The sequence below is a fragment of the Scaptodrosophila lebanonensis genome, unplaced genomic scaffold (genome assembly GCF_003285725.1).
Source record: "Scaptodrosophila lebanonensis strain 11010-0011.00,11010-0021.00 unplaced genomic scaffold, SlebRS2 tig00000001-arrow-pilon, whole genome shotgun sequence".
Lineage (NCBI taxonomy): Eukaryota > Metazoa > Arthropoda > Insecta > Diptera > Drosophilidae > Scaptodrosophila > Scaptodrosophila lebanonensis.
In genome coordinates, this window is record NW_022060529.1 from 27,297,968 (window position 1) to 27,325,740 (window position 27,773).

General features: G+C 41.1%; 9 protein-coding genes across 10 annotated transcripts; 5 read left to right on the plus strand and 4 right to left on the minus strand.

Moving 5' to 3' along the window:
- The first annotated feature begins 511 nt into the window (after window positions 1–511).
- On the plus strand, window positions 512–1,322 carry LOC115633714 (60S ribosomal protein L31). Its single transcript, XM_030531178.1, has 3 exons — window positions 512–529; window positions 781–1,040; window positions 1,101–1,322. The coding sequence occupies exons 2-3, from the start codon at window positions 817–819 to the stop codon at window positions 1,249–1,251; spliced, it is 375 nt and encodes a 124-aa protein (XP_030387038.1). The 5' UTR covers window positions 512–529; window positions 781–816; the 3' UTR covers window positions 1,252–1,322.
- LOC115633710 lies at window positions 1,286–15,452 on the minus strand. The gene is made up of 12 exons (XM_030531171.1): window positions 15,243–15,452; window positions 13,171–14,030; window positions 12,923–13,097; window positions 12,625–12,857; window positions 11,322–12,047; window positions 10,175–11,270; window positions 9,709–10,109; window positions 9,457–9,647; window positions 6,695–7,458; window positions 5,808–5,993; window positions 1,813–2,272; window positions 1,286–1,742 (listed from the first exon to the last, which is right to left on the minus strand). The coding sequence occupies exons 1-12, from the start codon at window positions 15,397–15,399 to the stop codon at window positions 1,415–1,417; spliced, it is 5,577 nt and encodes a 1,858-aa protein (XP_030387031.1). The 5' UTR covers window positions 15,400–15,452; the 3' UTR covers window positions 1,286–1,414.
- LOC115633712 (putative N(4)-(beta-N-acetylglucosaminyl)-L-asparaginase GA14866) lies at window positions 2,136–3,692 on the plus strand. Its single transcript, XM_030531173.1, has one exon. It carries the CDS (start codon window positions 2,397–2,399, stop codon window positions 3,609–3,611), a length of 1,215 nt encoding a protein of 404 aa, XP_030387033.1. The 5' UTR covers window positions 2,136–2,396; the 3' UTR covers window positions 3,612–3,692.
- Window positions 4,132–5,806, plus strand: LOC115633711 (probable serine/threonine-protein kinase nek3). Its single transcript, XM_030531172.1, has 2 exons — window positions 4,132–4,523; window positions 4,595–5,806. The coding sequence occupies exons 1-2, from the start codon at window positions 4,252–4,254 to the stop codon at window positions 5,598–5,600; spliced, it is 1,278 nt and encodes a 425-aa protein (XP_030387032.1). The 5' UTR covers window positions 4,132–4,251; the 3' UTR covers window positions 5,601–5,806.
- On the plus strand, window positions 9,159–27,250 carry LOC115633713 (clavesin-1). 2 transcript variants are annotated; one of them, XM_030531177.1, is made up of 4 exons: window positions 9,159–9,238; window positions 25,589–25,920; window positions 25,984–26,350; window positions 26,410–27,250. In XM_030531177.1, exons 2-4 carry the CDS (start codon window positions 25,622–25,624, stop codon window positions 26,674–26,676), a joined length of 933 nt encoding a protein of 310 aa, XP_030387037.1. In that variant the 5' UTR covers window positions 9,159–9,238; window positions 25,589–25,621; the 3' UTR covers window positions 26,677–27,250. The 2 variants fall into 2 exon arrangements, with proteins under 2 accessions (XP_030387037.1, XP_030387036.1); XM_030531176.1 differs by lacking the exon at window positions 9,159–9,238 and having other exon boundaries at window positions 25,478–25,920.
- On the plus strand, window positions 9,176–15,190 carry LOC115634439 (RWD domain-containing protein 2A). The gene is made up of 2 exons (XM_030532146.1): window positions 9,176–9,238; window positions 14,307–15,190. The coding sequence occupies exon 2, from the start codon at window positions 14,309–14,311 to the stop codon at window positions 15,188–15,190; it is 882 nt and encodes a 293-aa protein (XP_030388006.1). The 5' UTR covers window positions 9,176–9,238; window positions 14,307–14,308.
- On the minus strand, window positions 19,008–20,288 carry LOC115634256 (neuropeptide FF receptor 2). Its single transcript, XM_030531853.1, has 3 exons — window positions 20,268–20,288; window positions 19,584–20,213; window positions 19,008–19,526 (listed from the first exon to the last, which is right to left on the minus strand). The coding sequence occupies exons 1-3, from the start codon at window positions 20,286–20,288 to the stop codon at window positions 19,008–19,010; spliced, it is 1,170 nt and encodes a 389-aa protein (XP_030387713.1).
- Window positions 22,706–23,749, minus strand: LOC115634262 (alpha-tocopherol transfer protein-like). The gene is made up of 3 exons (XM_030531868.1): window positions 23,448–23,749; window positions 23,016–23,391; window positions 22,706–22,960 (listed from the first exon to the last, which is right to left on the minus strand). The coding sequence occupies exons 1-3, from the start codon at window positions 23,747–23,749 to the stop codon at window positions 22,706–22,708; spliced, it is 933 nt and encodes a 310-aa protein (XP_030387728.1).
- Window positions 23,717–25,208, minus strand: LOC115633715 (alpha-tocopherol transfer protein-like). Its single transcript, XM_030531179.1, has 3 exons — window positions 24,733–25,208; window positions 24,299–24,671; window positions 23,717–24,119 (listed from the first exon to the last, which is right to left on the minus strand). The coding sequence occupies exons 1-3, from the start codon at window positions 25,035–25,037 to the stop codon at window positions 23,865–23,867; spliced, it is 933 nt and encodes a 310-aa protein (XP_030387039.1). The 5' UTR covers window positions 25,038–25,208; the 3' UTR covers window positions 23,717–23,864.
- Window positions 27,251–27,773: the final 523 nt, after the last annotated feature.

Here is a 27,773-nt window from a genome sequence, read left to right on the forward strand (position 1 = left end):
AAATACTGATTTCTGTTGGTTTTTTAGTACCAAAATAAGTATTTTGGTTAGGTTTCTCAAAATTATACTTTTTCGTAATTATAATAAATTATAGTTTTATTCAATTTTGTGCTTTTTATTATGGTAGTTTTGAAAAAGAAATGTAACATTTTCGTTCAAATTGTTTGCATACAATTTTTTTCGTGGGACAATCGTGGATGTAAGGTACCCAATTTGCAATAACTTTATTTGAATATGAAAATAACAACAAAGTACTAAACAGACTTTTTTTATGTCATATATAATTAATCCAAATTACAAAGAGTATCTCTTTTAGAGCGTGTCTTCTTTCTCAAAAAATATTAAAATAAAAAAATTGGATCGGAAAAAGATATCACGATTTAGTATTAAGACATACTGCTAGGTATTTTAAGAGTTCAGTTGGTCACACTTTAACAGGGTAACTTTTGTTAAGCGCCACCTACATTTTGACAATCCCGCTGTTTGACACTTGACAGTCTCTTTTACGTCGAGCTTTCATTTCCGATAGGTTGGTTTTGGTTATTCTTGCAATTTAATCAGGAAACATCACAATTAACAACCAAACAAACACACCGACATAAGTGAAATTAAATTCTGCACGCAATGTAACACATGACCATGATAAAATGCCGCAGTGCAGAAACCTACGTGTGTGTTTAATTGTCTAAACTAAGTTGTTGAAAACTAAGCCTTGTTATTGTTTGGTTGTCGCTGCATTTATTTACAAATTCATTGACTATGTTGCCTTCTTCGCTACAGGATATTGAACAGCACGTTACGGCCTAACCAATAGCAATGGCAAAGACCAAGGGCGAGAAACGCAACAAATCAGCCATTAATGAAGTTGTGACACGCGAGTGCACCATTCATTTGGCTAAACGCGTGCATAATATCGGCTTCAAAAAGAGGGCTCCCCGCGCCATCAAGGAAATCCGCAAGTTTGCCGAACGGGAGATGGGAACCACTGATGTGAGGATTGACACACGTCTGAACAAGCACATCTGGTCCAAGGGTATCAGGTATGAATCAAGGAACAGCAAATCTTCTATAATTAATAATGCTGCCTTCCCACTTTTCAGATCCACACCATTCCGCGTGCGCGTGCGTTTGGCCCGTCGCCGCAACGATGATGAGGATTCACCCAACAAACTGTTCACATTGGTAACCTACGTTCCGGTGGCAACATTCAAGAATTTGCAAACGGAGAACGTTGAATCCAGCGACGATTAAATTTAAATGCAAAGATTCTGCCGCCAACAAGATGTACGGTTAATAAAAAATATTTTTTATTTAGAAACAAATATTACTAATGATTATCATACTACACATATGTACATATGAAGCAGTAAAGGCTTCGGAAAATGTATGTTGAATCAGTGTTCCTGTTGTGATGTTAAAGTGATTTCAGTAGTGGCTCCAGTATGAAAACACCACCTTCGGTAGCCACAAATGCCAAAAATTGTCGCTGCGTCGTTCGTAACTGGAGCAGAAACAAAGATCGTATAGCGGGCAATGTGCTGGCGCCTACAATTAACTGAAAGCCGGAAACTCCTTTCTGCTGGTAGATTCGCAGTGGCTGCGTCAAAGACGTCGTTGAAATGCACAATAATAAATCATTAGATTTTGACAGCTGCATGAAAAGCAGCTGACGCGGCTTCATATCTACATCGAAGTCGATAGATTGTTCAAGTTTATAATCCGGCGCCAAGTCGTTAACGGCACTGTAATTCATAGATATTTGTTGCAGAAGAGTCAAGACCATGCATGCCTAATTCAATTTAACACACTTGCCTGTAAATTTCAACGGTGCCGGCTGACTTCTCGACTCCTGGGTGCTTAATAAGAACGGCCAAGTATCTGCGACTGTCGTAATGTGCCAGCGCTATTTGCTCAGCATGCATCATTGACATGCTTAGTTCCATCGCATAACTGTCATTTCGCCAGTGCCAAAACTCCAATTTGTTGTGAAGAAGCAGAAGCAGAACGGACGCGTCATTCGGCACCAGTGGCAACAGCTGTTTTATATCTGTCCGTGCAATGACAGCCACTGTTCTGTTGTAGCTTCTCTTATCAAGACAATGTATGTGTAATTTCTGATCGTAGTCTGGTCTGAACGCTAGGCAATCAAGATCCATTAAGTGCAATAGTGGACTCATAAGGTACGAATTAGGTGCAGATGTGGCAATAAATGGGCTGAATCCAGACTTATAGTGCAAATGCATTTTGTTGTGCGGAATAAGCGCCGATAAATCTGTAACAGCAATTAGAGGCAACTGATAAGCAAATTTTAGGTTAGAAAAGGCCTTAAAAGCGGTGGCGCTACGAGTGCAGCGCACAGTTGTAAGTGGAGCAGCGAAGACAAAGCAATAGAAAAAATGCTCTCCAAAATGCGCCGGCGAACGTTGATGTTAATGTTTTGCGTGGCGGCGACGCTGACCTTGGGGTCCTGTAGTCGAGATATTTCACCCAAGCCGAATTTGACGACAGTGGTCCTTTCAGGCAAATACTTTGGCGACAATAGCAATTCCAATAACAACAACAATTTTGCTAGCAATAGACAACAGATGGTCTTGCCCATGGTAATCAACACCTGGAATTTTACCAAAGCCAACAAATTGGCCTGGCGCATCCTTAACCAGACACAAGGAGGACTTCGTCTGACTCGAAACGCAGTAGTCGAGGGATGCACCAAGTGTGAGAAGATGCAATGCGACGGGACTGTTGGTTTCGGTGGTTCGCCTGACGAGCTAGGCGAGACGACGTTGGACGCCATGATTATGGATGGTAGCAGCATGAAGGTGGGCGCAGTAGCTGGTCTACGACGCATTAAAGATGCTATACGTGTGGCTCGTAGTGTGCTGGAACATACACAGCATACACTCCTGGTCGGTGATGCAGCCACAGAATTTGCCAATGACATGGGCTTCCGATCCGAATCGTTGACCACACCCGAGTCGCGAGCTGTCTGGGAGCTATGGAAGGCACAAAATTGTCAACCGAATTTTTGGTGGAATGTCTTTCCAGATCCGAAAATTTCGTGCGGGCCGTACAAGCCACGGCCAACGCCCATCACGCGCTGGAAGGAAGATCGCATAAGAGCAGAATACAGCATTGGCATTCACAATCACGACACCATTGGGATGATTGCCATAGATGCGGACAGCCAAATTCATGCTGGCACATCGACCAACGGAGCTCGACACAAGATAGCCGGTCGCGTGGGCGACTCACCGATTCCCGGTGCGGGCGCATATGCAGACAATGAGGTTGGTGCAGCTGTGGCCACAGGTGATGGTGATGTAATGATGCGTTTTTTGCCATCCTTTCTGGCCGTGGAATCCATGCGGGCTGGTAAGCCACCGACGGAGGCTGCGGCATTAGCTATACGCCGAGTGGTCAAGTACCACAAGGATTTTTCGGGTGCCGTCATTGCAGTAAATCGTTTGGGCCAGTACGCTGCTGCCTGCTATGGCATGGCAGAGTTCCCATTCGTGGTGAGCAACCCGTCAGTGACAGACAAGGCAACTCGTGTAGAGACAGTCAAATGCATTTCGTCCAAAACTGAAGTAGATGTCGTTACGCTCGCCTAGGTGGACATAGATAATGGAACAAAGAAACATGCGAATGGTATTGATATGATACCAATGAAATTAATAAAAGTCTGAACAAAATACATATAGTCCAAACAATCCACATATGCATACATATGTATGCGTATATACAGTAATGTTCATGTGTGCCTGTGCATATGTACATACATATGTATGTTTGTATCTGCGCTGGGCCTCTATTATTTTTTTAGAGTTGGAAAACACCGTGTTATTACGCATTTCGCTTTGCCGGTATCACCGGGATACGTTCAGTCCGTGCTTTTTTAAAAATATTTATTTGGTTACTTTTGTTCTTTTTTTTAAGCAAGCGAATTGCTTTTATTTGTAACTGGTTATAGAAGTTGATTGGAGTCCAATCCCGAAGTGATTTACCGCAGTGCCTGCCTGCGTCAGGGTTGTCGCTTATGCTTGCACGTATCTCGCACCCCTAAATTTATTCCGCCAAGTCGGCGTCGTCGAATACAAGAAAAGCGAAGTTGTGAAAAGTGGCAAAAAGAGACCAGGCGAAAAGCAAAGCGGCTGCAGTTTTAAGTGAAAATTTAGCTCCGCTCTCAGCAATTTCTTAAAAAAAGTGTAAAAAATTAATAAGATAGAGCTGGCCGGGACGTCGTTGACAAAAATGGCTATAAAGCTGGATAAAATACTCGCGGATATTGCCAAGGAGAAAGCATTACATCCAAACAATGGCGGCGCCAGCAAACAGGAGCAGGACGAGGCTTGGGCACGAATTGGACGATTGAATAAGCTTTCGGTGCATGAATCGCGTTCTATTTTTATAGTTTTGCAAAAAAAATACGAACAGGAGAAAGTAAAAGGCAATTCCTCCTGGAAGTTATTCAATCTTATGCACGAAATCCATCAAGAGCACAAAGTAGAGCCTAAGTTGGAAAGGTAAGTGTAGCACACAAATATTATCATTACTCTACTAGAATACGCTTATTGCCGCATTGTACATTTACTAGCGAGCAATTGCCCATGGAAGAGGTCGAGGAATTCGAAATGTTGGAGGTCCAGGACCAAGAAGAAGATGAGGAAAATGCCGCCATGCCTTTTATGCAGCCCGCCAACTCGACTGGCTCCGCTTCATCAGATGGCGAAAGCCCAGGCAAATCACACAGCTCTGGCTCACCAGATAAAGAGGATAAATCTAGCTATACGAAGACCAACGTCGATACACCACGCCCGGTTTTTGAGGAGAAAAAGCTACTTAACACTATGGCTCAGAGTAATACACGTGCCTCGCCTCATACCTCTGTGTCAGTTGCAGCGGCGGCCCTCCAAAAAAAAGGCATCACAGTAAAGAAAACGCCAAGCGCGGCGATCGGCTCCCGATCCACGCCAGCGTCAAATCAGCTAAGCAATAGCAAAACGCGAACCACCATTCAGTTACCCGATTCCCTAAAGCGCAAGTTGTCCGAAGATTACGGCACTCCCACTCAAAAGAAGCTGATTAAGAGTTCGAAACATACAGCCGCCAGCGGAACTGCATCTGTAGCTGATAGTGCTCCAACGCCCGTGGTGCACACAACTACGGCACAGCTGATGCAGGTGAAGAAAGAGCGTGAGTCCACCCAATCGCCGCCTCCGGGCATCAACATAATCACCATACCGGCAGCAACGACAGTACCGATGGTCAATGGCAACATTGGCGCTGCCACGTCTTCTACAGCTGCCACAGTGGCTTCCACATCGACCAACGGCTTCTCGCCGCACAACGATGAGCTGGACTTTAAAAACGACATTATTTTTGATGCAGGCAACGGACACGTAAAGGTGTCAAATGCCACCACGGCTCCAGAGATAATCAATCTAGGCAACTTTGACCACTCTCACTCATCGCGACATGAGGCATTGGGACTATATGTTGCTAATGTCATGAATCGAATTTCACGACGCGCTGCCGCTAAGCTAGAGATGGGTATACTGCGCGCCATTCTCGACGTGCAGAGCGACGAGCTAGAGCAGTAGTAGCAGAACTTTAAACAATACTTGATAAGAGTTACCGCAGTAGAGTAGTAGCAACCCTCTGGGCTAATATTTTAAATTGTACGCAGCTATCCGCCAAGTTCATCGCATTCTGACATTGCAATTGTATTCAATCATTCTTTTGTTTTCATGTCTTAGTTTTAAATTCGCAACCATGTCATTGCAAAAATAAAATCGTATTAAACTTACTTGTGTTTAAAATAAATCTCTCTTCCGACGGTTGCCAAACATAGTAGGTCGTATTAAGGCGTTCCTTGCTAAAGTTTTTAGAAATGCATAGCACATCCAGAGCATCCACGTTCAGAACCTCCACGCGGCTTGCGTTAAGTGGCAGCTGCTGTAGCAACGTGAAGTCTTCCAACACGTACGGCGGATCTGTAGATGAAAAATAATTTAAAATAAGTAGAGAAGCTAGAGTCGGGTGTGCCGACTTTGAAATACTCTGTACATATGTGGAGAATAATTGTGCGTGTATGTGTGTGTATTTCTCGAGTGCCTGTGCAAAGCAGTAACAACAGCTGCGGGAACTGCTTGGTCATACATACATACATATATGGCTATAACTTCCTGTTAAATCGGCCTATCATTATGAAACTTAGCATACAGACTCATCACTATCTGGGGGTATTTGCCAAGTTTGAGTTAGAGCTAGAGACACCAAATTTTGCACAAAGATGCCTTATGTGTACGCTGTGCAAGTTTGTTTTATTTTTTTGGATTTCCCCCCTATGATGGGGGTTTTCCCGATTTTCCATTCGTATAATCGCCTATATGTTGGTGACTTTAAGACCTAGGGACACCAAATATTAGTCCCAGATGCTCAGGCACACGAGACATACACAGACACACACGAATACACGAATACACACATAATTATTTTACACATATGTACAGAGTATTTCAAAGTCGGGATACCCGACTTTAGCTTCTCTACTTGTTTATTTAAAATTGCATCTAAAGCGGTCAATTCTAAGAAAATACATGTGCCCCTAGCAAAGGACCCCTGCCAAGGCTGCTTTTCAGCGAGGATAGTTTATATTAAAATACATGCATTGGTGCTTATTTTCACATCTCACCTGCCAATCGCTGCTGAACATGTGCCAATTGCTGTGTCATATCCTGCCAGTAGTCCATTTCGTCTGTGTCCATACTTTTTAAGCCTCGCTTCCACTTATAAGGTGCCTCGCTGGGATTGATTCCAACCTGATAGTTACGTACTGCCAGAGGCTGATTAAATATCAACTGGCTTTCTATATGCAAATTGGGACGATTGGTTGCTTTGTTTGCGATCAGGTCGTTTACCGAGAGTTCCCGAATTCGATCCACCCACAATTCTTCAATGTTGTTGGTCAATATACGCTGCTCCTGCGGCAGTGTGTTCTCCACCAACAGCATACCTTCCACATGCTGCTCTGCGTCGCGAAGTAGCAGTTTTTCCTGCTTCCACGCTATATCGTTGACGGACCCCTCAACGCACAGATTATTGTAGAGATTTACTTTCTCAAGTGTTGTGATTCCTATAATGCTGTGATTGCCGTAGATGTAAACTGCATCGTCGATCCACTGTTTCACCGGCACTCCGGCAACGGTGCTTGGGGGAGTTGTATAAAGACGTTTGATTAGTGCGCGGTGCACAGTTTTTGGGGCGCTTATGTATTTAACCGCGTTTGTAGCATCGCTTCGCAGAACGTCATTGACCAAATTCAGATGATTCAGATGCACAAAGCTTAAATTTCCAAGTACATATGCATCTAGAATGCTCCAATTTCCTGTTACGGTGTGATTTCCCCAGGTTTTTAGGGTGTTGTACACAAATTCATCGAAATCAAGAGATTTATTACTGTTTTAAAGGGTCAAATCATAATCAGGAATGTTAGACTCATGTGAAAATTACCCTGTGGGTACAGGGTATAACAAGTAGATCCCAAAAAGAAACCCACCTAACTCAGATTAAGTACTTTGCGGATCATCAAACAAGAATGGAATGCGGGAGTCGAGTGGACTTCATTCGTAAATACCCTGTACCCAAAGCATATACTAGTTTAGTGCGAATGTAATATGTACCATACACAATACCAAAACTGTACCGATTGGATACAATCCGTCGGGTCAAAGTTATAATTATCCTGAACCCTCTCCCGCTGACAAACAAAAACAAGAGGAAAACCTGAAGTCGGATATCTATACTTGGAAATACTCTATACATACTTGTATGTGTAGAATAATTATACAAATTAAAAAACAAGGTTACCCGAAAAGCCCATGATGAGGGGAGTGAGGGGTACATAAAAAATATAACAAAGTGGCAAGGACGTACGCTGGGACGGATTTGAGTTGAATTTGTTGAAGTTTTTTTTAATCATATGCATAAATTATTATTTTAACGCATTGTGCATTATTTAATCAAAATTTTAATTTTTTGGCCCCCATTTGGAAAAAGCTGCGTACGCCCTTGCAAACTGGTATAGCATACACAGATAGGGCATCTGTGTACAAAATTTGGTTTCTCTATTTCTTATAGACTCTGAGGTCCACGGACCAACAGGGCTATATCAAGTGCTCTTGTCATATTGATCATGAATATTTATTATTTGTGGGATCTACCACGCCTTCATTTATGACTTAAATACATACATACATATGTACATACATAGCTCCCATAAAAAATTGTAAAATTATATTTATACCTTGTACCCAACGGGTAAAAGAGTACAAATACAAGTTTTGTGCGAATGTATGTAACACACAGAAGGAGGCGTGACAGACCCCACAAAGTATATATACTTATGTATATAACATATGATAATATATCAGGATGACAAGACGATACGATACAGCCATGTCCGTCTGTATAAGCGAAAGGATCTGAGAAGGTATAAGAGCTAAAATAATCAAACCTGGTATCCAGGTTCCCCAAAATCCTATGCAGATCAAGTACATACATATGTATGTATAATTTTTCTGATGCACCCCCACTCCCTCGCTATTAGTGATTTTTCATAACTCCCGTATTTCTTAGAATTTCGAATTGAAATTAATTAATTGGTATTTACATCCGATTCATGATTATATGTACGTATGTTAAGTTTCATCACGATAGGTCACGATTCTAATTTAAATGTATATTGTTGAACTGTATGTCTCTACTTATGTATGTATTGAATATTTTTTATTTAAATTAATTTAATTTTGTTTAAAATTAATTTTTAAAATATTTTTTTTTGTGGTAGTGGGTACAGGGTATTTAGGAGTTGAGAACCGCTCGATCTAGCATTCCTTTCTTGTTTTAAATTAATTGTGTAAAATTTAAATTATTTAAACGAATCAATCCTTTTACGCTTTGAGAACAGAGTATATTCTTTCAGTCTGTGGTCCAATAATGTGCTTAAAATGCGTAGAATCTTCTAATGCTATAAACAATTTAAAATTTAGAACGAATCAAAATACTGATTTGAAAACTAGTATTTTTAATGCACGACATGACATTATTTGGCTATCGCAGGCATGGTCACACTATTATTGCAATGTTTCTTTTTGTGCGCAAAGTCTTACAAATAGCTTGAAGTCGCTGACTGCCTATAAAAAGTGCATTTAGTAAAGTACAATATAACAAACAAAAGGTAATGTACTTCAATAATTCTAAAAACTCATAAATAATATGCAATTACATGTAAATTGCGTGAAATTGCAACGTGTACAGTAACAAAATTTCACCTGCAAACAAAAGCGCACAGCTGATTCACCTTTTAGTGTGCGGCAGTGCTTCCCAAACTGTTTTTAGCGTGTAAACAAATTCCCGTGGTCACTACTAAGGTACTTAAATAATTCACACACTTACCCTTCGCCCTCAACAAGTGCGCCAATATCACTTTTAATTTTTCCACGCAACATTACCCTGTTTGCTGTAAGAGGCTGTGCAAAAGTGACGTCATGCTTAAGGTTCAACGCAGTGTGGACGTGTTGGTGGCTGCGCGTTAAGCTAAAATAGTTATGCTTGATGTGCGCCGCACTCATGCCATTTATAGCGCCCTAAATAGACACGTGTTCGATATTACCTGCACTTTGTGAACAATTGTTTCTTGTACCTCACCTCGAATTCCAATAAGCCTTCGAAGATACTTCGTGTCAGCTGCACCCGCTGCCCCTGGTTACCCAGCACAATGTTTTCGTTGGTCAACCACACTTCATTGATTATGTGCTTTAGGTTGCGTCTGTTCAGTGTCCCGTAATTTGGTGGCAGGCTGTTTTCAAATTGCACATGTTCCACGTAGAGAACATCATACTTTTGATCTCCTAAATATTGCTCTAGAGCATTGATCTCTATGCCATTTAGACTGCTGACGTTGCATAGGCTGGAATGCAGCGAACCGTTAACGCTGATGGGTGCCTGCATGTAACTGATCGCATCAGGCGTTGCATATAGAAAATCTTCAGGTAGACGCAGATTATTTAGCAGATGCACCTCTAGCAACTGCACAACAATAGGATTTTCTGTAGGTAACAATACATTTTACTGTTTTTTTATATATATATTATGAATATAGACAAAGACTTACCGAATCTAACAGTTTGCATTATTTCAGACTCATTTAATTTATAGGTTTCGTTTCTGTAATCGGCAACAGTATAGTTATTTAAATGCCCGTTTAACCAAATACCCAATACACTCTCCACGCCTGCCACTCTCTGATTTGATATAAAATTCTGATCGCCATCGATCTCTAGCCAGCAGCTGCCAAACTCTAAGGCGGATATACCATTGAGAGTGCCGTCAAATCTTAGGCCGCTTATGTTAGTTGCATGGCCAAAATTGAAATCGCCAACATACTTTACATTACCCAACAGTTGTTGCAGTTGCTGTTCCACCTCCGACACGCTGAAATCGTTCATTGATGTTTTCAGCCACAGATTTTTAGCAAAGATCGTGCCATTGAAATTCGAGGGAAGTGCAAAACTCTGCGCGCTTTTACCCAGTGAATAAATATCGCTTAGGTGGCGCTCATATATGTTGCCGTTAACATACATCTCGCGTGTATTTAATTCGTTTGGTACATAAAGCCGTTGAATATATAAAGTACTATTCCCGTGCTGATCCCCTTGACGAGTCAAATAGCTTCCTGTGGTTTGATCGTTGAGCAGTAACTGTACCTGTGACGTAGTCAGCTGCTTAACCTTTAGGCCGGCCAGCCTCATAGGTTTGCGTATGCTCTGATTGCCTGTCCGCAGGAGCAGTTGCTGCTCCAGTTTAACTACATCGATGTCATTTAGCCACTTTACTTCGCTGAAGCCTTCGCTCACTTCGAGACTTTGCGGAAGGTGCTTTTCCCCTTGAATCACCTGTACATTATCTACATTTAGCTCGAGCAAATGCTGGAGATCATGCGCATTGATGAAACTCAGCTCAGTATCTTTCGAATTCAGAGCTTGTTCAAAACGCAAGTTGATATTTTGTAGGGTTGCATTCAGCTGCACACCCTGCTGCAGCGTAGAAACTGATGATTTCTGAGTGGTTGCGTCTACTAGATCTAGCGATGTTAACCGCTCTCCAATTGTTACATCACCGCCAATCACATAATCGCCATGCAGCTGCAGCGAATGGTGGATGACTTTCATGGGTGAAATAGCTCGTAGTTTGGTGCCCAGCATTTGACCCTAAAAGTTTTTATTAATGATATATTTTTGTAGGCGATGGCATAAACTCACCGCCATGTTAATAGGTTCCAGCACTTTTAGGTTCTCCAAGTGTTTGGAGCCCTCGATGATCTGGGTTTCATTTGATTTCTTAAGCAGTACGTCGAAATGTCGACGGTCCACATGAATGTTGTTCAGTCGTTGATTGATCTCAAGTCGATTTACCTTAATTAGATGTGCAAATTGCACATCGTGCTGTACAATGTAATCACCGCCATCGGTAGGAATCAGTTGATCCAGAGAACGGTCATTCATCTTATTGCTATTAACCATCACAGTCTCAGCAGCCAGGTTGCTAATAGTTGCGGGTGCTTTGATGAACTGAACATCGACACCACTACATTTTAGTGTTTGGTCCAGCAGCTGAGTCCAGTTCAATCCATTAAGTGTACCGTTCAGTTGCAAGTCTTCTATATGGAATTTCAGGTGTGTGGGCCGATGTCTTGGAAGTTCCTTGCCATTAGGCTCCCTTATATAGACTTTTGGTGTTTTGATGGTGTTGTACACGGGCGCATGGCTGTTGATTCCATTAATATGGTCCGCCTGTAGGTTCTTGTGCACTACTAAATTTTCCACCATAATGTCGTCAAACTCGTATTCCACCTCACGCCTAACCAAGCGACGCAACGTCGATGGTTGATAATGTGCAGACTGACGCTCAATGGCATCTAAGGCCCGTTTAGCATAGCGTAAGGCATCCCAGTAATTAGGACTCAAATGTTTGCGTTCATCTACCAACTGAGTATGATTATATTAGTGTTATGTATTACAACTTATCAATATATCATCTTGTGGGTGATAATGGTGCATTACCAATCCCATTAGTTAAGATTTTGTTTACTTTACAAATTTAATATAAAATATCACTTTCGTTTGGACGAATTTGCTATTGAATTCTGATTGGTATACACATATATGTGTATATTTAGCTATTATACTTAGATATCTGATGTTTGCGACATCCAATTTAATGATTCCATATTGAAAATGTCATCACTGATGGTGTTGTACAAGTACCACTCCTTCGGATGACGAAATGCAAAATAAGTAAAAGTACTGCCTAATGAAGATAGATAGTACGGAGACTGTAAGATAACGTTTTTGTAATGAGGAACATTGAATTCTTCGTTTTATATTGAAAGCACAAATTAATCTAAACTTTATACCATTTTGTATTATAGTAGTTGAAAGGTTCTCCTTAACAAATTTAAATATTTGGTAATGTACCGATTGTCAACTATTGCTCTCTCTCTCTGGAGATATACAAGTAACTATGGTGAGAAAATAGATTCAATTTTGCTTTAATTATGCTCACCGATTTGGTGTTCACGCGTCGAATTTGTGGATTATGTAAGGCTCCATTGCTAGATAATTTCAGTTTTTGGACATCCTGCAGTATATGCTCTACATTTAAATTCTGCAATCGTGTGGATTGTGCATGAGCCCACTCTAGAATTTGCTGACGAAGCGCATTCGCATGTTCATCTTGCTTGTAGAGTGGCCGAAATATATTTGTTTCGTTGGCGTTCATTAATTCATTGGCAATAACTACGGGAACAGGAAAATATGGATGATTCATCAGCAAGTTGTCCCAAACAGTGTTTTTTTTTTACCCAGATAGCTTTGCTCATCCTCCTCATAGCTGCGCATATGTGATACGCCCTTGCCGAAGGCTCCTTCGGTAAACTGCACCTTCGATTCCTCAAATTTCCAGTCGTTCAGATTGTAAATCTTTACATCCTGTTTGTTGCAGGCTACCAAAAGCAAGAATTTTTCCGCGATGACATGCTGCAATTCGCATATACAAGTACATACATATATGTATATATATTTGGGGACTGAATCTTTAAAAAACACCCACCTGAACGGGCAATAATCGTTGCAGGGCGTAAAAAGACAAACGCTGATAGGGAACAAATTGTCCTTGATCGAACACGTAAAACACCGTGTCCGCTTCGTCGTTACCTCCAGCGCGTCCGACCGTGTTGCCCAGCACCAGAAAATGCCGGCGGCTCACTTCATTCTGCGGCACACTGAAATACTTCACATCCACGGCGCCATTGCTGCGCAGTCTCTGAAAGAGCTCGAAGCGACGCAAATCTGCATTGTACCTGTAGATCTCCGAGTGTGCATTGGTGTGCCCGTCGGCATCCGCGTAGTTGGCCACGGCCACATAGTCGGCAAAGTCAATACCGAAGGCCTCCAACTGCCTCGCATTGCTGCAGGGAATGCTGCCTAGTCTTTCAAAGGTGGCACCAGTCCATTTAAAATAGGGGCAACGTTGATGCCCTGCACCTTCATCGTAGGTCTGCAGCAGTGTCAGTTCCTGGCTACTAATACGAAGATACATATCACGGAGATGGGCCGCTCCAAAGTACTGAACGGTACGTATGCCTGTGTCAGGCGAAAGCTCATAGATAGGTGAGCCCTCCTGTGCCTGCTGCGCTGGTTCGGTGAGATTATAGCTAAGAGCTACATAGCCACGACCCGCGTACGCAAGACAGTCCAGTGTCACAGCTGCCGCCGCGGGCACCTGAAGGAGCAGCTCGTATTTCTCACCCGACGCCTGCCATCCATAGACAGCAAACAGCCGGCCCCCAGTACGCTCCTTGTGCAGAACCGTTGCATATTTGATCGTTGGAAGTTGAAGCATACATATGTCCAGTGGATAGGGGACCGGTACGGATGCAATGCCTACTAGTCCGTCGAAGTTGAAGGCAGCTGAGAGGGAGGAGGAAAATTGACAGTTTTATATTCTCTGACTACAGTAAAAATTGAGAGAAATTGTATTGATTAGTCTATAGGTATTTTACAACTAAACTAGCAAACTGATTGTTGATGTGAATTTATGGTGAACGCGCATTGTTGTGTGACTTTTATGTTTAAATGAAACAAGCAATTTGAAAAAAGAAAAAGTTATTTTAAGCGGAGGGTTTCTCGTCAGCGACTTCTATTGTACATCAAAAAACTTCCAATCTCCCTCTCTCTTTCTCTCAGCAATGGCCGAGCTACATAGTTATCGTGTCTGTTTGAGGCAGCAGCTGGAGGAGCTAGAGCTGCTTAGTTCGATCTATTGTGCAGCGGGGGAGCTCCAGCTTCTCGACGCCGGCGTCATTGTTGACTTCAATATGTTTCTACAAAGCGACACGTCTACACTCAGCTCCCTTCCTAGCGCCCATTTAGATTACAGCGTTCGATTAACTATGCCCGGGAACAAGCATGTAGCAGTGGGTATAGAGCTGCCACATCTGTATCCACTGCTGCAATGTCCCATTGTCAGCGTGAACTCGCCGCTTCTCAGTAAAGCGAACGAGCAGCTTTTTAAGTCACAACTGGATCAATATATCAGCGAGCAGCAGACGGAGGAACCGTATGTTTATCAGCTACTCATCTGGGTGCAGGACCAGATCGTTGGACTTCAAGAAAAAGCAGACAGTTCAGTTGAAGAGTTAGTTGATGAGCCGGTCACTTCAACGCGTGACTTTGAGCGCTTATGGATCTATTCGCATCACATAAAGTCAAGTGCCAAGCGGCAGAAAATTCTTAAAGAGGCGCGACAGCTCCTTTTGAGTGGCTTTAGTAGACCCGGAAAGCCAGGAATAATATGCGTGGAGGGTGACCGTGAAGACGTGCAGCAATTTTGGCAATCGATAAAAGCGATGCGCTGGCAAAAAATCACAATAGTCAAGTCTGAGGTGCAGCAGTTTGAAGGTAATAGGACACAGTTACATCATTTTGAAGGATTTACGGAGCAACTCTTCAATGCACAGACAGGCGGCTCCTTGAATGAAAACGGCGTCATGAATATGGCCCAGTTCGTCAAATATCTTGACGAGCATGGCTGTAGCTACATGAAGTCGGAGCTGTTTGGTATACCTTAATGCAAAATTTGTTGTGTGAATAAACTTTTGTATTGATATTTATTTGAGAAACCTTTGTCGTAGAACTGGGGCATATTTCGCTTATGCAGGTGTGGTGTATCCTGATCCAGGCTGAGTAGGTTGGTGGGATGACTGGGCTTAAACTGCACCTCGAGCATATGGCCGAAGCGTATCAGCATAAATATCAATATAAATATTATACGGCACATATTCACAAAGACACAATATTACACAAAAGTCTAACACGTGGGGCGCAAACGAAAACACATGTACATATGGATGCATATGTAAAATATATACTGCAAGAAGGTTAACGGTTTCTGCAGTCAATTTAGAAGAGGAAGACGGGAAAACAGGGCGGCAAAGGTAATATTTTCTGAACGTCGCGACGTCAGCTGTGAGAATGTTTTACGCATATCGTACACATGTGCATACATACTCATATGTAGATACATATGTACGAGTATGTACAAGTATGTTGATAATGCAATTAAAATTTTCATTGAATAATGCACGATGCGTTAAAATAATAATTTGTGCATATGTATGATCAAACGAAAAACTTAAAAAAGTGATGTGTGCCAACATATGTACATACATACATATATATATTCTTGATCAGCATGACAAGCCGATTAAACTCTGTCTGTCTGGCCATATGAACATCTCGGAGACCATAAGAGCTAGAGACACAAAATCTTAGGCCAAGATGCCTTATGTGAATACGCAGAAAATGTGTATTTTGGAATTTCCCTCCGTCCCCCCTCTCCAACGCAATTAGTGATTTTCCACAATTCTGGGATTTTTTTTTTTTTACAAATTTGGTAAATACACCCAGTTACTGATTATGAGTCTGTATGCCTTCGTTCGTTTCATCATGATATGCCGATTTGAAAGGATGTTATAGCCATATACATATGTTCTATCTGTTCCAGCCCGCAGCTATTCTTGTTGTTGATGCTTTGGTTTGTTTTGTACTGCTTACATGCTCACACACAGGCACGCATAACCATGTATAGATTCGCATAGACACAATTCCTATGTAAATGTGCAGTTATACACCCTTAAAAATTTTTACACTTTTCATACTCTGTACATGAAATGTACAAGAGTATATTAGGTTTGCGCGAGCTGAAAAATGTAACAGGCAGAAGGAGGCGTGGCAGATCCCACAAAGTATATATATTCTTGATCAGCATGACGAGGCGAGTCCGTCCGTCCGTCCGTCCGTATGATCACCTAGATCTCAGAGACTATAAGAGCTAGAGACACCAAATTTTGCACAAAGATGCCTTATGTGTGTACGCTATACGAGTTTGTTTTATTTTTTTGATTTTCCCCCCCACTTCCCCCCTATGGGGGTTTTCCCGTCTTTCCATTCGTATAATCGCCTATATCTCAGAGACTATAAGACCTAGGAACACCACATTTTAGTCCATGATGCCTTGTGTGAATACTTGGAATTTCGAACTAAAATTTTGCAAATACTCCAGTTAGTTATTATGTGTCCGTATGCCAAGTTTCACTATGGTAGACCGATTTAACAGAAGTTATATCCATAAATATATTTGCTGTTGCAGCGCTGCTCAAGCGCTGCCCGCGGCTGTTGTTGTTGTTGCTGTTTAGTTGACTGCGAAAATGCTTACACAGACACAAATAGATGCGCATAAACATACATACACTCACACAGACGCAATTGCTATTATATACCCTTTACGTGATTTCGAATACCGAGAAATGTAAAATCGATCAAATTTTTTTAAATTTTCATTTTTTTTTTCTATAATTATTGTAAACATATGTACAGAGTATTTCAAAGTCGGGACACCCGACTTTAGCTTTTTTACTTGTTTAATTTTTGTAATTTCTATAATTATTCTACACATATGTACAGAGTATTGCAAAGTCGGAACACCCTTCACTTGTAATTTTAACTAGCCCTCGCTTAACGCTAACTCTTTTAATGCCAACTCGGACTAACGCAATTACAAAATTGCTACCTTTTCTTTTTTAACACGATGAAAACCCTCGTTCTTGCGCGATTGACAAAATCGATTTTTTATACCCTGTACCCGTAGGGTAAAAAGGGTATATTAGGTTTGTGCAAAGTATGTATCATACAGAAGGAAGCATCTCCGACCCCATAAAGTATATATATTCTTGATCAGCATGACGAGAGAAATCGATATAGAATCGGACGAACGGACAGACCGTCTGGATGAACGCGAGGATCTCAGAAACTATAAAAGCTAGAATAACCAAAGTTGGCATCCAGATTCTCCTAGATAGTAAGGACGAGTTTATTTTTTTTTTTTTTAATTTTCCCCCCCTTCCCCCGCTGCAGAATTTCGTCAATAGCGTCCACATTTCAAATGCTACCTAAACCATACTTTGCACACATAATTTATAAATAAATATCTACTGTTGTTTAATTTTATTCAATTCTGTCGATTCTAAGAAAAGTTATTAGCGAAACAAATTCTCGCCAGTACAATCCCCACAAACTGCAGCAACAAGTTCGCTCTTCTTCTTCCTCCTTTTGCTGCTGCTTTGCGCGCATATAACTCAGTGACGGAAGTTTACCTGGGTACAGGGTATTACACTGTCGGGCTTGCTCGACTGTAGCGTTCTCTCTTGTTTATTTTGTCGATTATTGCATGAGTATTTTTATAGCCTGTACCCAAAGGGTAGAAGGCTATACTAGTTTTGTGCGAATGTATGTAACACACAGAAGGAGGCGTGGCAGACCCCACAAAGTATATATTTTATTCATCAGAATAACAAGACAAGTCGATATAGCCATGTCCGCCTGTCCGCCCGTCCGTCTGACTGTTTGAGCGCAAGGATCTCAGGAAGTACAAGACCTAGAATAACCAAACTTGGTATCGAGGTCCCCCTAATTAAAAAAAATAAAATAAACTCATCCTTTCTCGAACCTAGGAATATCTGGATACCAACTTTGGTTATTTTAGCTTTTATAGTTTCTGAGATCCTTGCTTTAATCCAGACGGACAGACGGACGGACGGGCATGTCTAGAACTCGTCATGCTGATTCAGAATATATATATACTTTATGGGGTCGGAGAGGCTTCCTTCTGCATGTTACATACTTTGCACAAACCTAATATACCCTTTTTACCCTACGGGTACAGGGTATAATAAACCATATAAGGAGTGCTCAACTCTTAAATACCCTGTACCATAATCCAATATTTTGCTACCTGGCAGAACCAAAGGTATTTATTAAAAAACTAATAATGCAGTTTCGTAGCTTATCTATCCTTATGGAAGAAAACGAAAAATGATTAACTTAAGATGTATCCTTATAAAGATATAAACGAAAAACCATGCCCCAAAAAAGCCCCAATAATTCAGTCTCCAAGAAAATATTCAAAAAACCAAGTATGAAGTTTTTCTTGGAATTCTTTTGGGAGTATACAAAGTTAATCAGATGTAAATTGTAGATTTTTTATACAAATTTGGAGCTCGATTTGCCCCCTTTGGAGCTCGAATTTTCCAAAATCCCTTCTTATCCCCAGCCTACGCTACAAGTATGAAAGGATACTTGAGTCCAAATTTCAGCTTCCTAGCTTTTACCGTTTGGGCTGTGCGTTGATCACCAATCATTCAGTCAGTCAGTCAGGACAAACTGTTTTATATATATAGATACTTTCACTCTTCAGATATTGATAATAAAATTTTCGGATATCGAAGGAGTTCGAAATAAACCTTCTGCTCCAGAAATAACCCAAAATCCAAAGATGTTGAAAATTAGAACTTATAGTCGGATACCATTTAAAATGATGGCATTTTAATTTTATATGAAACCAACATCATTTACATTTGAAACAATCATGTCGTCGGCGGTATTATAAAACTTATACGTTCCTTTTGATTCTTGTATTTCCTGGTTATGTCCATTAGCTGTGCTATTCTTCAGACATGCTGTTAAACCAGTTGGTGGCTTAGTCATTTTCATAAAGGTGCAGTAGCAGCAACGATGTGGTCGTGGAGATCCTAATGTAGCTCGTTTGGCGCACTTGGTCTTGTTATATGCACGCCTCAAATTCTCATTATTGTATCCATATATAACCGGATTGACGGCGGCATTAAGAAACATAAGATACTGCGAAATGTACCAGAAAAGCTGCATACCGCTGTTTACGGTGCTGTCGCTGGAGAATTGCTTCTCTTGTATCACGACCAGAATCGTGAAGGGCAGTCGTAAGGCCGCAAATACTGCAACAACAATAAACATTGTTTTGGCAACACTGCGTTTGTAGCTGACAGTCAGCGGGTGCTCTCGACGCAGTACGCTTTTTTTGTAGCGGTCGAGCTAAGGGACAAAAATCCAAGTAATATATGTATATTTATAGTTTTGCGACTTACCTACCTTATAGAAAATGGCCGTGTAGCAAATGAGCATAATTGCCAATGGCAGCCACACCAAAATGGTGATCAGGACATACCAATATTTGGGCAGTACGTTTGGATTCTCCTTGCAATACGACTCTGTGAAGTTCTTCCATATGCGAATACGGTATGAACGATAGAGTGCCAGCGGCAGAGCGAAGATCACGCCAGCTAGCCAGGTGCAAGCGATTACAATTTTGGCTCCGCGTAAAGTGAGACGCTTCTCACTGGGCAGCACTATAGCCGTAAGGCGATCGTAGCTTACTACTGATAAATTAAGAACGCCTGTGATAAGAAAGAGGGCGACTAGGAAACCCTCTAACTTGCAACCCACAGAGCCCAGTGGATAGTTCTGATAAAAATCGTTAAGTAGGAACATAACTGGACATATTAGAAGTGTTAGCGCGTCTGCTGCTGCCATATTGGCTATAATCAGGTTAGTTGGTGATCGCAATGTGCGATTTGTCGCAATGAGAAAAATCATCATGTAATTGCCGTACAGGCCAAAGATTATCAACGGCACAAACGTGCAGACCTTCCATGTCATTTCTCCTGAGGACTTATGCAACCAAATGCGCTCTGTTGGAAAGTCCCATTGGCTGAAGTCAAACTGTGTTTCAGTTGTGAAAGACTTCTTAGCTATTGTGACTATATAAGTACTTACATTAATTGAAATATTTGACATTTTAACGGAGCTACTTGTTGTAAGTAGATGCCAATTTGCACTGATTTGCAAAGTTCACATGAAAAGCCTAAAACGTACCCAGGTTTGTATTAATTGAGTTAACTAGATAACAAGGGCCATTAACAGTTCTGCAGCAAGTGCTTTGGACATTTCATTGATAACACCGCCTCATGCGTATACGGACATATGTAGAATGTACATATGTAAATATGTACAAGCGAGGAAGCTTGTGTGGGAGGCTGTCAAAAGTTAAATTATCATTGGAGCCTCTCCCCAAATGTCTTACTATATAGCCTAAGGTCGTACTTTCTACTCTTGCATGCTTCTTATCTGGTTTATATAACTAACCATGTAATCCTTAAGTTATCAGAGAGACAATATTATTACAAATATCATGGGGCAGTCTTTCTTTGAGAAACATTCAAATTGTAATTTGTAATGTGATAGGTTATTTTTCGGCAAAAATCAAAATGCTCTGGTGAAATATGCAGCTGAATACCGTTTGCTTTTTTTTTGTAAGCTTGTATTCGAAAAGCTATATACTCCCCCTACACCAAATATATAAAATGAACATATGTATACATACAAAAATATCAGCTCTAAACAGTATATGATCAGTATGGCTAGGCAATTTCGATGACTGTCGTGTTAACGTATGACGAGACGAATCCATGTCCGTGAGTACGTTTTTTTTTTTTTTGGACAACTACTCGTATTCTTTTAGGAACTATCAGCACATTTGTATACCCTGTACCCGTAAGTAATAAGTAATAAGGGTATATTACGTTTGTGCAAGGTATGTAACAGGCAGAATTTCGCTACAGAGTTTCGCCAGTTCTGTCCACATTTTCAAAACTAAAACAAGAAAGGAATGCTAAAGTCGAGCAGGCTCAACTCTTAAATACCCTGTACCACCCCACAAAAAATTAATTAAATTAATTTTATTAAATTAATTAATTAATTTAATTTATTTAATTAATTAATTAAATTTAATTAATTTACTAAATTAATTTAATTAATTAACTAAATTAAATATAAAATATTCCATGCATGCATAGATACATTTACATTTACATCAGAATCGTGCCTTATGCGTGTTTGTGTACTTGTACATATGTATGTATGTGTGCATTGGGCCTGGTTATATGGCTATAACTTTCTTTCCGATCATTCTATCATAATGAAACTTGGTATACGGATATATAATTACTAACCTAATGTGACTACCAAATTTTAGTTCAAAATTCCAAGAATTACGGGAGTTATAGAAAATCAGTAATAGGGGGGGAGTGGGGGGGGGGGCGGATCAGAAAAAATTAACAAACTCGTCCTTTCTCGGTCTCAGGAGAATCTGTATACCAAGTTTGGTTATTCTAGCTCTTATACTTTCAGAGATCCTTGCGTTCATACAGACAGACAGACGGACAGACAGACGGACAGACAGACGGACAGACAGACGGACAGACAGACGGACATGGCTATATCGACTCGGCTTGTCATGCTGATCAAGAATATATATACTTTGTGGGGTCTACCAAGCCTCCTTCTGTGTGTTCCATGTGCACTCGCACAAAACTAATATACCCTTGTACCCTTTGGGTACAGGGTATAATAATTATCTACTTTTGATTTCAATCATCCAAATCGGTCAATTATAAGAAAAGTAATTAGCGAAACAATTTCACTCCAGTACTACGCCCACAAGCTGCATCATCAAGTACGCTCTTCTTCTTTTTGCTTCTGCTTGAGGCGCATAAAAGGTGTGTTCCACAGTATACAGGACTTTAAAAAAAAAACAGAACAAATGGTTTTTTAGGCAAAATGTCGAACGCGTGTTTTAGCTCGTTGGCCGGTATGGCCGCCAGTATGCCGGTGCAAGCCTTTTGAACGCATAACGCTTTCCTTTCATGGGCAAATGCATTTTACCGAAAAGATATAAGTCGCACGGTGGCATATCAGGTGAATACGGCGAGTGGTTAATGGTTAAAATGTGATTTTTGGTCAAATAATCGGTCACAAGCGTCGATCGATGAGAGCAATTGTTGGTCGTCAGTCAATTTGTGCGGAACAAACCGTGCACACACCTTTCGTTAGCCCCAATGTTCGGTCAAATTGCGATAAATCGATGTTTTGGAGATGTTCAATTCCATTTCCATCAATTTCAATGATGATTCTAACACACCAGTCGCCAACAGGGGGCGCTTCAAAAAGTCCTGTTTATTTTGGAACGCACCTTGTATAACTCAGTGCCGGAAGTTTGTCTGGGTACAGGGTATTTCACTGTCGGGCTTCCTCGACTGTAGCGTTCCCTCTTGTTCAAATAACAAATATAGAAAATATGTAGACTTTAAAGCATTTTTATGAACAACAGCATTTTACTGCTGGTACTTTATTTTACGAGGGGTGTAAATACTGTTTTAATCAATGACCAATGTTTTGAAAGTGCCACTAACTCCTAAATCAGAACTACTAACAGGCTTTTGAGCCTTCACATATGCCTCTACCATTCCGTAATTCTGCTCTTCATCCAATACATGCGCTTTACTCCTTAATTTGTTTAAAAGATTCACCTGATTCTCAATTATATTGTAAGTCCCTCCATATTCCTCGGGCAATATGCGACGTGGCATGTAGGCATCTAGCTTTTCCAAACTTTGTCCATGTATCACAAACTATAAAATACTTTTCAATAGACTTGCTTTTGTTTGAGTGTTACCAGTTACTTACTCGATCGCGCATTTTCGAACTAATAGCACCTTTGACTAAATTGTAAAGTCGTTCGATCATTGTGGGCATATTGACAAGATGCATGCCCTTGAAACGCGCTGGAAAAATGTGCTTATTTAAACCGTCGATTATGTTTCGCGCCAGCCGGGGCTTAAAATCCAACATGACATCTCTGGTGACATTGCCCAAGTCGAGGATGATGAGAAAGCCCGCAATTTGGACTTGAACATCCTCATATAGCAGCAAGTCAACTGCAATAAAGAGCGTGCGGTAGACATCAAGAGAACTGTGTCGCGTCAGATCAAAACATTTGGGACGTATTATAATCACTCGTGGACCATCTAATGCAGCGGGCTCAGGCAGATAAATTAAGGCGCTAAGCGATTTAAATTCAATATGAACGTGAGTCTCTGCAAAACACTTTCAACGTACCCCGAAATTATAATATCCCCAAATTTCTGCTCAAAAATGTTCCAATTCGCAAAAAGTTCAGGCAGCTCAGAGCGATAGCGATAAAAGCTCTCGATTCGCTGTTTGGCGCGCTCCACGCTAAACTTTGCAGTTCGTAGGAAGGCCAGCAGAAATTCGTCACTAGTACGACTTCTAAAATGGGGTTGAAGTTGCAGCCAATTACGCAGAGCGGCAAAACAGCTGGGATAATGTGCTGGCGATTCATTGAGCTCAGTGGCAGCCTTGGTGGCCAAGAGAGGAGGAAGTTTGTCAAGCAACGACATTTTAGCAACTGACCGGGCTATTGTGGAACAGACAGATTTTACATGTATCGTACGATTTTCTATTGCATTTAATTAGTGCGTTTAAAACTAAAACTTGTTTTCAATGTTAGACGCTCTAATCGATATCCAGTTTGCGAAACGAGCCTTCAATGCCAAACAGCTCATCGGCGCTGATGTGTTTTCCAGGTCGCAACTGCTCGTTAACACCATACTGATCGTTCTCCCTAAAGTATGGGTCATAGGACAGCAGTACTTTTTCTGTTTCCGCTTGTATCTCCGCAATGCGTCCATTGGAGCCGCCGTATTCCTCAGGCAAATTTTCACGCGGTATGGTAGCGTATAATTCCTCAATGTTTTTGTACACAAAGAACTGGGGAAGAGAGTTTCTTGCATTAGTTAAAGTTTCTGCTTTTGAATAAAATCAGTAAATGTTGTATAAGTGCGGTCTAAGAAATAGAGTGGAGTTTCTTAGAAAATATGCATTTAGTCAAACAATAATGATGTATTGATTTCTGTCAAGAATTTTCTAAAGAAAACTGAGCTACTTACTCTCTTTTGTAGCTTAGATGGCATCAAGCTCTTGGCCAAATTAATGACTGCCACCGCCTCTTTAGGGAAATTCACGAGGTGTACGCCCTTAATTCGCATGGGAGCCCCTTTTTCAGCAAACACCCCTAAGCGCTTAATAAGCGGAAAGTCCAGATGCGTTAAGAAGCTGAGACTCATGTTGGACATGTCCACAATCTCAATGTATCCACTAATAATACAGTTGTCATCCTGTTGTATCTGATGCTCCATCAGCAATGTCTGATAGCGAAAGAGATCGATCAGCTTGTAGAGCTTGGAGTCAAATTTGGAGTACTTTGAGAGTTGAATACGCGGTCCCCCTGGACCCAGTGGCTTGGGTAGGCTTACATATGTACTGCAGATGGCTTAAGCTATAACAGACGTATTTCATTTACGGATTACCAATTTTAACTTGCCCAGATCGACAGAGTGCGATGTTCTTCTCGTCCATTACATTTTTTGCAAACAATTCCGGCATCATAGTTTTAATTGTATAGAAATGATCGATCTTGGACTTTGCTTTCTCCAGACTGTATTTGCAGCCACGTAAGAAAGCAACCAAAAATTGTTCATCCTCGCGAGACCTCAGATGTGGCTGCTTGGCCAACCAGACACGAAGAGCCCCAATATCGGATTCTATACGCGTTTCTATCTCATTTAACTCCACTTGTGCAATTTGGCGCAGGTCAGAGTTAATGGGACGTAATTTTGTTGGTGCCATGGTCAATTTTGGACTGTGTAGCGTGGCAGCTGTGTGAAAACTAAGGTGGGTAGCACTTGGCCGTTAATATGCGGCTTTTATGGACTTCCATAAAGCTGATAAAGTGTGTTCTTTGTCCAGCCATGCTCTTGGCAATTATAAGACTGCAATGGATTAGATTGCTTACCAAAACTCTCGAGTTTGAATTGATTAAGTAAAACAGAAAGATACAATTTCAGCGGTTGCAGTTCCTTATCTGGGTGGACTTTGCTGAATAAGAGAGGGTCAGTCTAATAATTTCAGATATCGCTCTCTAATCGAAGCATGCTTTAGAGCTTGTGTACCCATTTTTATCTTATCTTCCACTTTGACACTGTCCCCACGCCGCGTCGTAGCAAAAACTACGAAAAGCGCTACAAAACTTGGTCAGTTGCTGGCGAACATTGGTGCCGGAAAAAGCAAAGCAGGCGGTGACTAAGTGTTCCCAGAACAAGACAGTTCCTAAATCTCTTTGTTGGATACAAACAATATTTTTTGGTCTCTATCAAAATTCCCGGTTCAACATTTTGCAGCTTGCGTCGCACCCGCACAAATATTCCATAACAATGGCCAAAATACGCGCACTAGAGCCCGAGTTGGCCGAGGTGGCCCGTACACAGCTGAATGAGAAGGAGACCGATATACTAAGCAACATAGAGGCGTTGCGTACCTGGATTCACGAACAGCCGTACTTGGAAGCACGCAATGACGATCAATTTCTTGTTGCTTTCTTGCGTTTCTGTCGCTGGGACTTGGAGGAGGCTAAGAAGCGCATATTGTTTTATTACACCTACAAATCCAAAGAACGTGATTTGCTCAAGAATCGTCAGGTGGATGATAAGCTAATTGAGCTAGCGCGCTCTGGGTAAGTGTAATGTCTGGGATTCATAGTTTTCTACTTTCTAACACTGCTTTAATGTCCTTGTAGCATTTTTGCCACTCTGCCCAATCCCATTGGACCTGGCGGACCTCGCATACATTACACACGCATGGGTCTCATCGAGACCTCGAAACACAGTGTCAGCGATATCTTCCGTTTCCATGCCTTCCGCTCCGAAATAGAAATCAACTCCGATGACAACTGGAACATTGCAGGCGTAGTAGAGATTATTGATTTTACCAAAATTCCCTACTCGCTGCTGTTGCAGTTCGATCCAGGCATGTTCCGACGCATGAATGCATTCCTTGAGCACGGCATACCCACGAATTTAGTTGGCACCCACATTGTGCACGCTTCGCGGGAAACGCAATTTGTTTTGGGACTGGTGCGCAATGTGATGAAGCAGAAGGAGCTGGTGAGAATTTAAAAAAAATGTGTTTGTACACATCTGGTCTAAGATCCATTATTTTTTAGCTGCACATACACTCCAATATCGAGTCATTGCATCGCGCCATTGGAAAAGAATACCTGCCGGCAGAGCTAGGCGGTGAAAATGGATCACTTAACGATGCCGTTGCAAATTACGAGACTCAGCTCAGCAGCTATGCAAACTACTTCATGGACGATGAGCGCTTTGGAGTCGACGAAAAGCTGCGGGCCGCTAGCGAGAAGGAACAGCGCACCTCCCTGGTAGCCGGCGTAACCAACGAGGGTTCATTTCGCAAGTTGAATTTTGATTGAGGGGCGGCCAGTTTACTTGTATATTCAGCTGCACAAACATACCTAAAACATATATAATATATTTATATACATATAAATATATATATTCTTATATATATACAAATATTCTTATATATATAAATTTATATATATCTATATATATAGCTATATTTATTTGGTCATAGCAAAACCTGATATTTTGTAAAAATTCACACCTAAAGTCCAACAAAACAACATCGAAACTGAAAAGCAAATAATTGAACAATATATGTAAATATATACTACATATGTATATGAAAGTGCACACTAAAACCATCAAATGGTTAAATGAACCCTATCATCGTCTGCTATAATTTATTATCGTCGTTATCACGCGCAAATATCTATCCTATACATTGCCACTTCGTAGACCTGCCCGCATGGGCATCCTTAACAGCAGGTGTTATGTCGCTCGCCTTCGACGTCTTCTATGAATTCTTATGTGCTAAGTTGTTTACTTTCATAGTACACCCGTATTATACATATATATGTACATCCATTAATGCAATGAAGCATACATACAAAAATATATTTTCGATAATTTTTCATTAGTTAAGTATGGTTTTTACTAATTTTGATACTAGTTTACATACGTAGTTTATATACATACATACCTACCTACATACACATGCATACATATGTACACGTACAGACAATTGCATTGTATCGTATGTAGTGAAACCCCAAGTTAAGTGCGTTAATAAATTAAACAAATTTGTTTAAATGTCAAATGGAAAACAAACACGATTTGCGGGGTAGTGGGGGGTTCATCAGAAAAAAAAACACAAACTCGACCTTTCTCGGACTTAGGAGAATCTGGATACCGAGTTTGGTTATTCTTGCTCTTGTACTTCCTGAGATCCTTGCGTTCATACAGACGGACGGACAGATGGAGTCGGCTATATCGACTCGCCATGTCATCCTGATTAAGAATATGTATACTTTGTGGGGTCTGCCACGGCTCCTTTTGCCTGTTACATACATTCACATAACTAGTATAGCCTTTCACCCTTTGGGTACAGGCTATATATATGTATGTATATATAAGTGGAAATCACCATAGGCGACAGTCATGGAAA

What these genes read in the sequence shown, in the direction of transcription:
- LOC115633714 (XM_030531178.1), top strand. Translation starts at nt 817, where the DNA reads ATGGCAAAGACCAAGGGCGAGAAACGCAACAAATCAGCCATTAATGAA. An exon ending in ATCTGGTCCAAGGGTATCAG is followed by an intron (nt 1,041 to 1,100) that starts GTATGAATCAAG and finishes CCCACTTTTCAG; the next exon opens with ATCCACACCATTCCGCGTGC.
- LOC115633712 (XM_030531173.1), top strand. Translation starts at nt 2,397, where the DNA reads ATGCTCTCCAAAATGCGCCGGCGAACGTTGATGTTAATGTTTTGCGTG.
- LOC115633711 (XM_030531172.1), top strand. Translation starts at nt 4,252, where the DNA reads ATGGCTATAAAGCTGGATAAAATACTCGCGGATATTGCCAAGGAGAAA. An exon ending in GTAGAGCCTAAGTTGGAAAG is followed by an intron (nt 4,524 to 4,594) that starts GTAAGTGTAGCA and finishes TACATTTACTAG; the next exon opens with CGAGCAATTGCCCATGGAAG.
- LOC115634439 (XM_030532146.1), top strand. Translation starts at nt 14,309, where the DNA reads ATGGCCGAGCTACATAGTTATCGTGTCTGTTTGAGGCAGCAGCTGGAG.
- LOC115633710 (XM_030531171.1), bottom strand. Translation starts at nt 15,399, where the DNA reads ATGTGCCGTATAATATTTATATTGATATTTATGCTGATACGCTTCGGC. An exon ending in TGGAACCTATTAACATGGCG is followed by an intron (nt 11,271 to 11,321) that starts GTGAGTTTATGC and finishes AAAAACTTTTAG; the next exon opens with GGTCAAATGCTGGGCACCAA. An exon ending in GCACTTGTTGAGGGCGAAGG is followed by an intron (nt 7,459 to 9,456) that starts GTAAGTGTGTGA and finishes CCTTTAAAACAG; the next exon opens with TAATAAATCTCTTGATTTCG.
- LOC115634256 (XM_030531853.1), bottom strand. Translation starts at nt 20,288, where the DNA reads ATGTCAAATATTTCAATTAAT. An exon ending in TGTCAAATATTTCAATTAAT is followed by an intron (nt 20,214 to 20,267) that starts GTAAGTACTTAT and finishes ACTGAAACACAG; the next exon opens with TTTGACTTCAGCCAATGGGA. An exon ending in ACACGGCCATTTTCTATAAG is followed by an intron (nt 19,527 to 19,583) that starts GTAGGTAAGTCG and finishes TTTGTCCCTTAG; the next exon opens with CTCGACCGCTACAAAAAAAG.
- LOC115634262 (XM_030531868.1), bottom strand. Translation starts at nt 23,749, where the DNA reads ATGTCGTTGCTTGACAAACTTCCTCCTCTCTTGGCCACCAAGGCTGCC. An exon ending in GGGGATATTATAATTTCGGG is followed by an intron (nt 23,392 to 23,447) that starts GTACGTTGAAAG and finishes TAAATCGCTTAG; the next exon opens with CGCCTTAATTTATCTGCCTG. An exon ending in GTTCGAAAATGCGCGATCGA is followed by an intron (nt 22,961 to 23,015) that starts GTAAGTAACTGG and finishes AGTATTTTATAG; the next exon opens with TTTGTGATACATGGACAAAG.
- LOC115633715 (XM_030531179.1), bottom strand. Translation starts at nt 25,037, where the DNA reads ATGGCACCAACAAAATTACGTCCCATTAACTCTGACCTGCGCCAAATT. An exon ending in ATCGCACTCTGTCGATCTGG is followed by an intron (nt 24,672 to 24,732) that starts GCAAGTTAAAAT and finishes AGCCATCTGCAG; the next exon opens with TACATATGTAAGCCTACCCA. An exon ending in CATCTAAGCTACAAAAGAGA is followed by an intron (nt 24,120 to 24,298) that starts GTAAGTAGCTCA and finishes TCTCTTCCCCAG; the next exon opens with TTCTTTGTGTACAAAAACAT.
- LOC115633713 (XM_030531177.1), top strand. Translation starts at nt 25,622, where the DNA reads ATGGCCAAAATACGCGCACTAGAGCCCGAGTTGGCCGAGGTGGCCCGT. An exon ending in ATTGAGCTAGCGCGCTCTGG is followed by an intron (nt 25,921 to 25,983) that starts GTAAGTGTAATG and finishes ATGTCCTTGTAG; the next exon opens with CATTTTTGCCACTCTGCCCA. An exon ending in TGATGAAGCAGAAGGAGCTG is followed by an intron (nt 26,351 to 26,409) that starts GTGAGAATTTAA and finishes ATTATTTTTTAG; the next exon opens with CTGCACATACACTCCAATAT.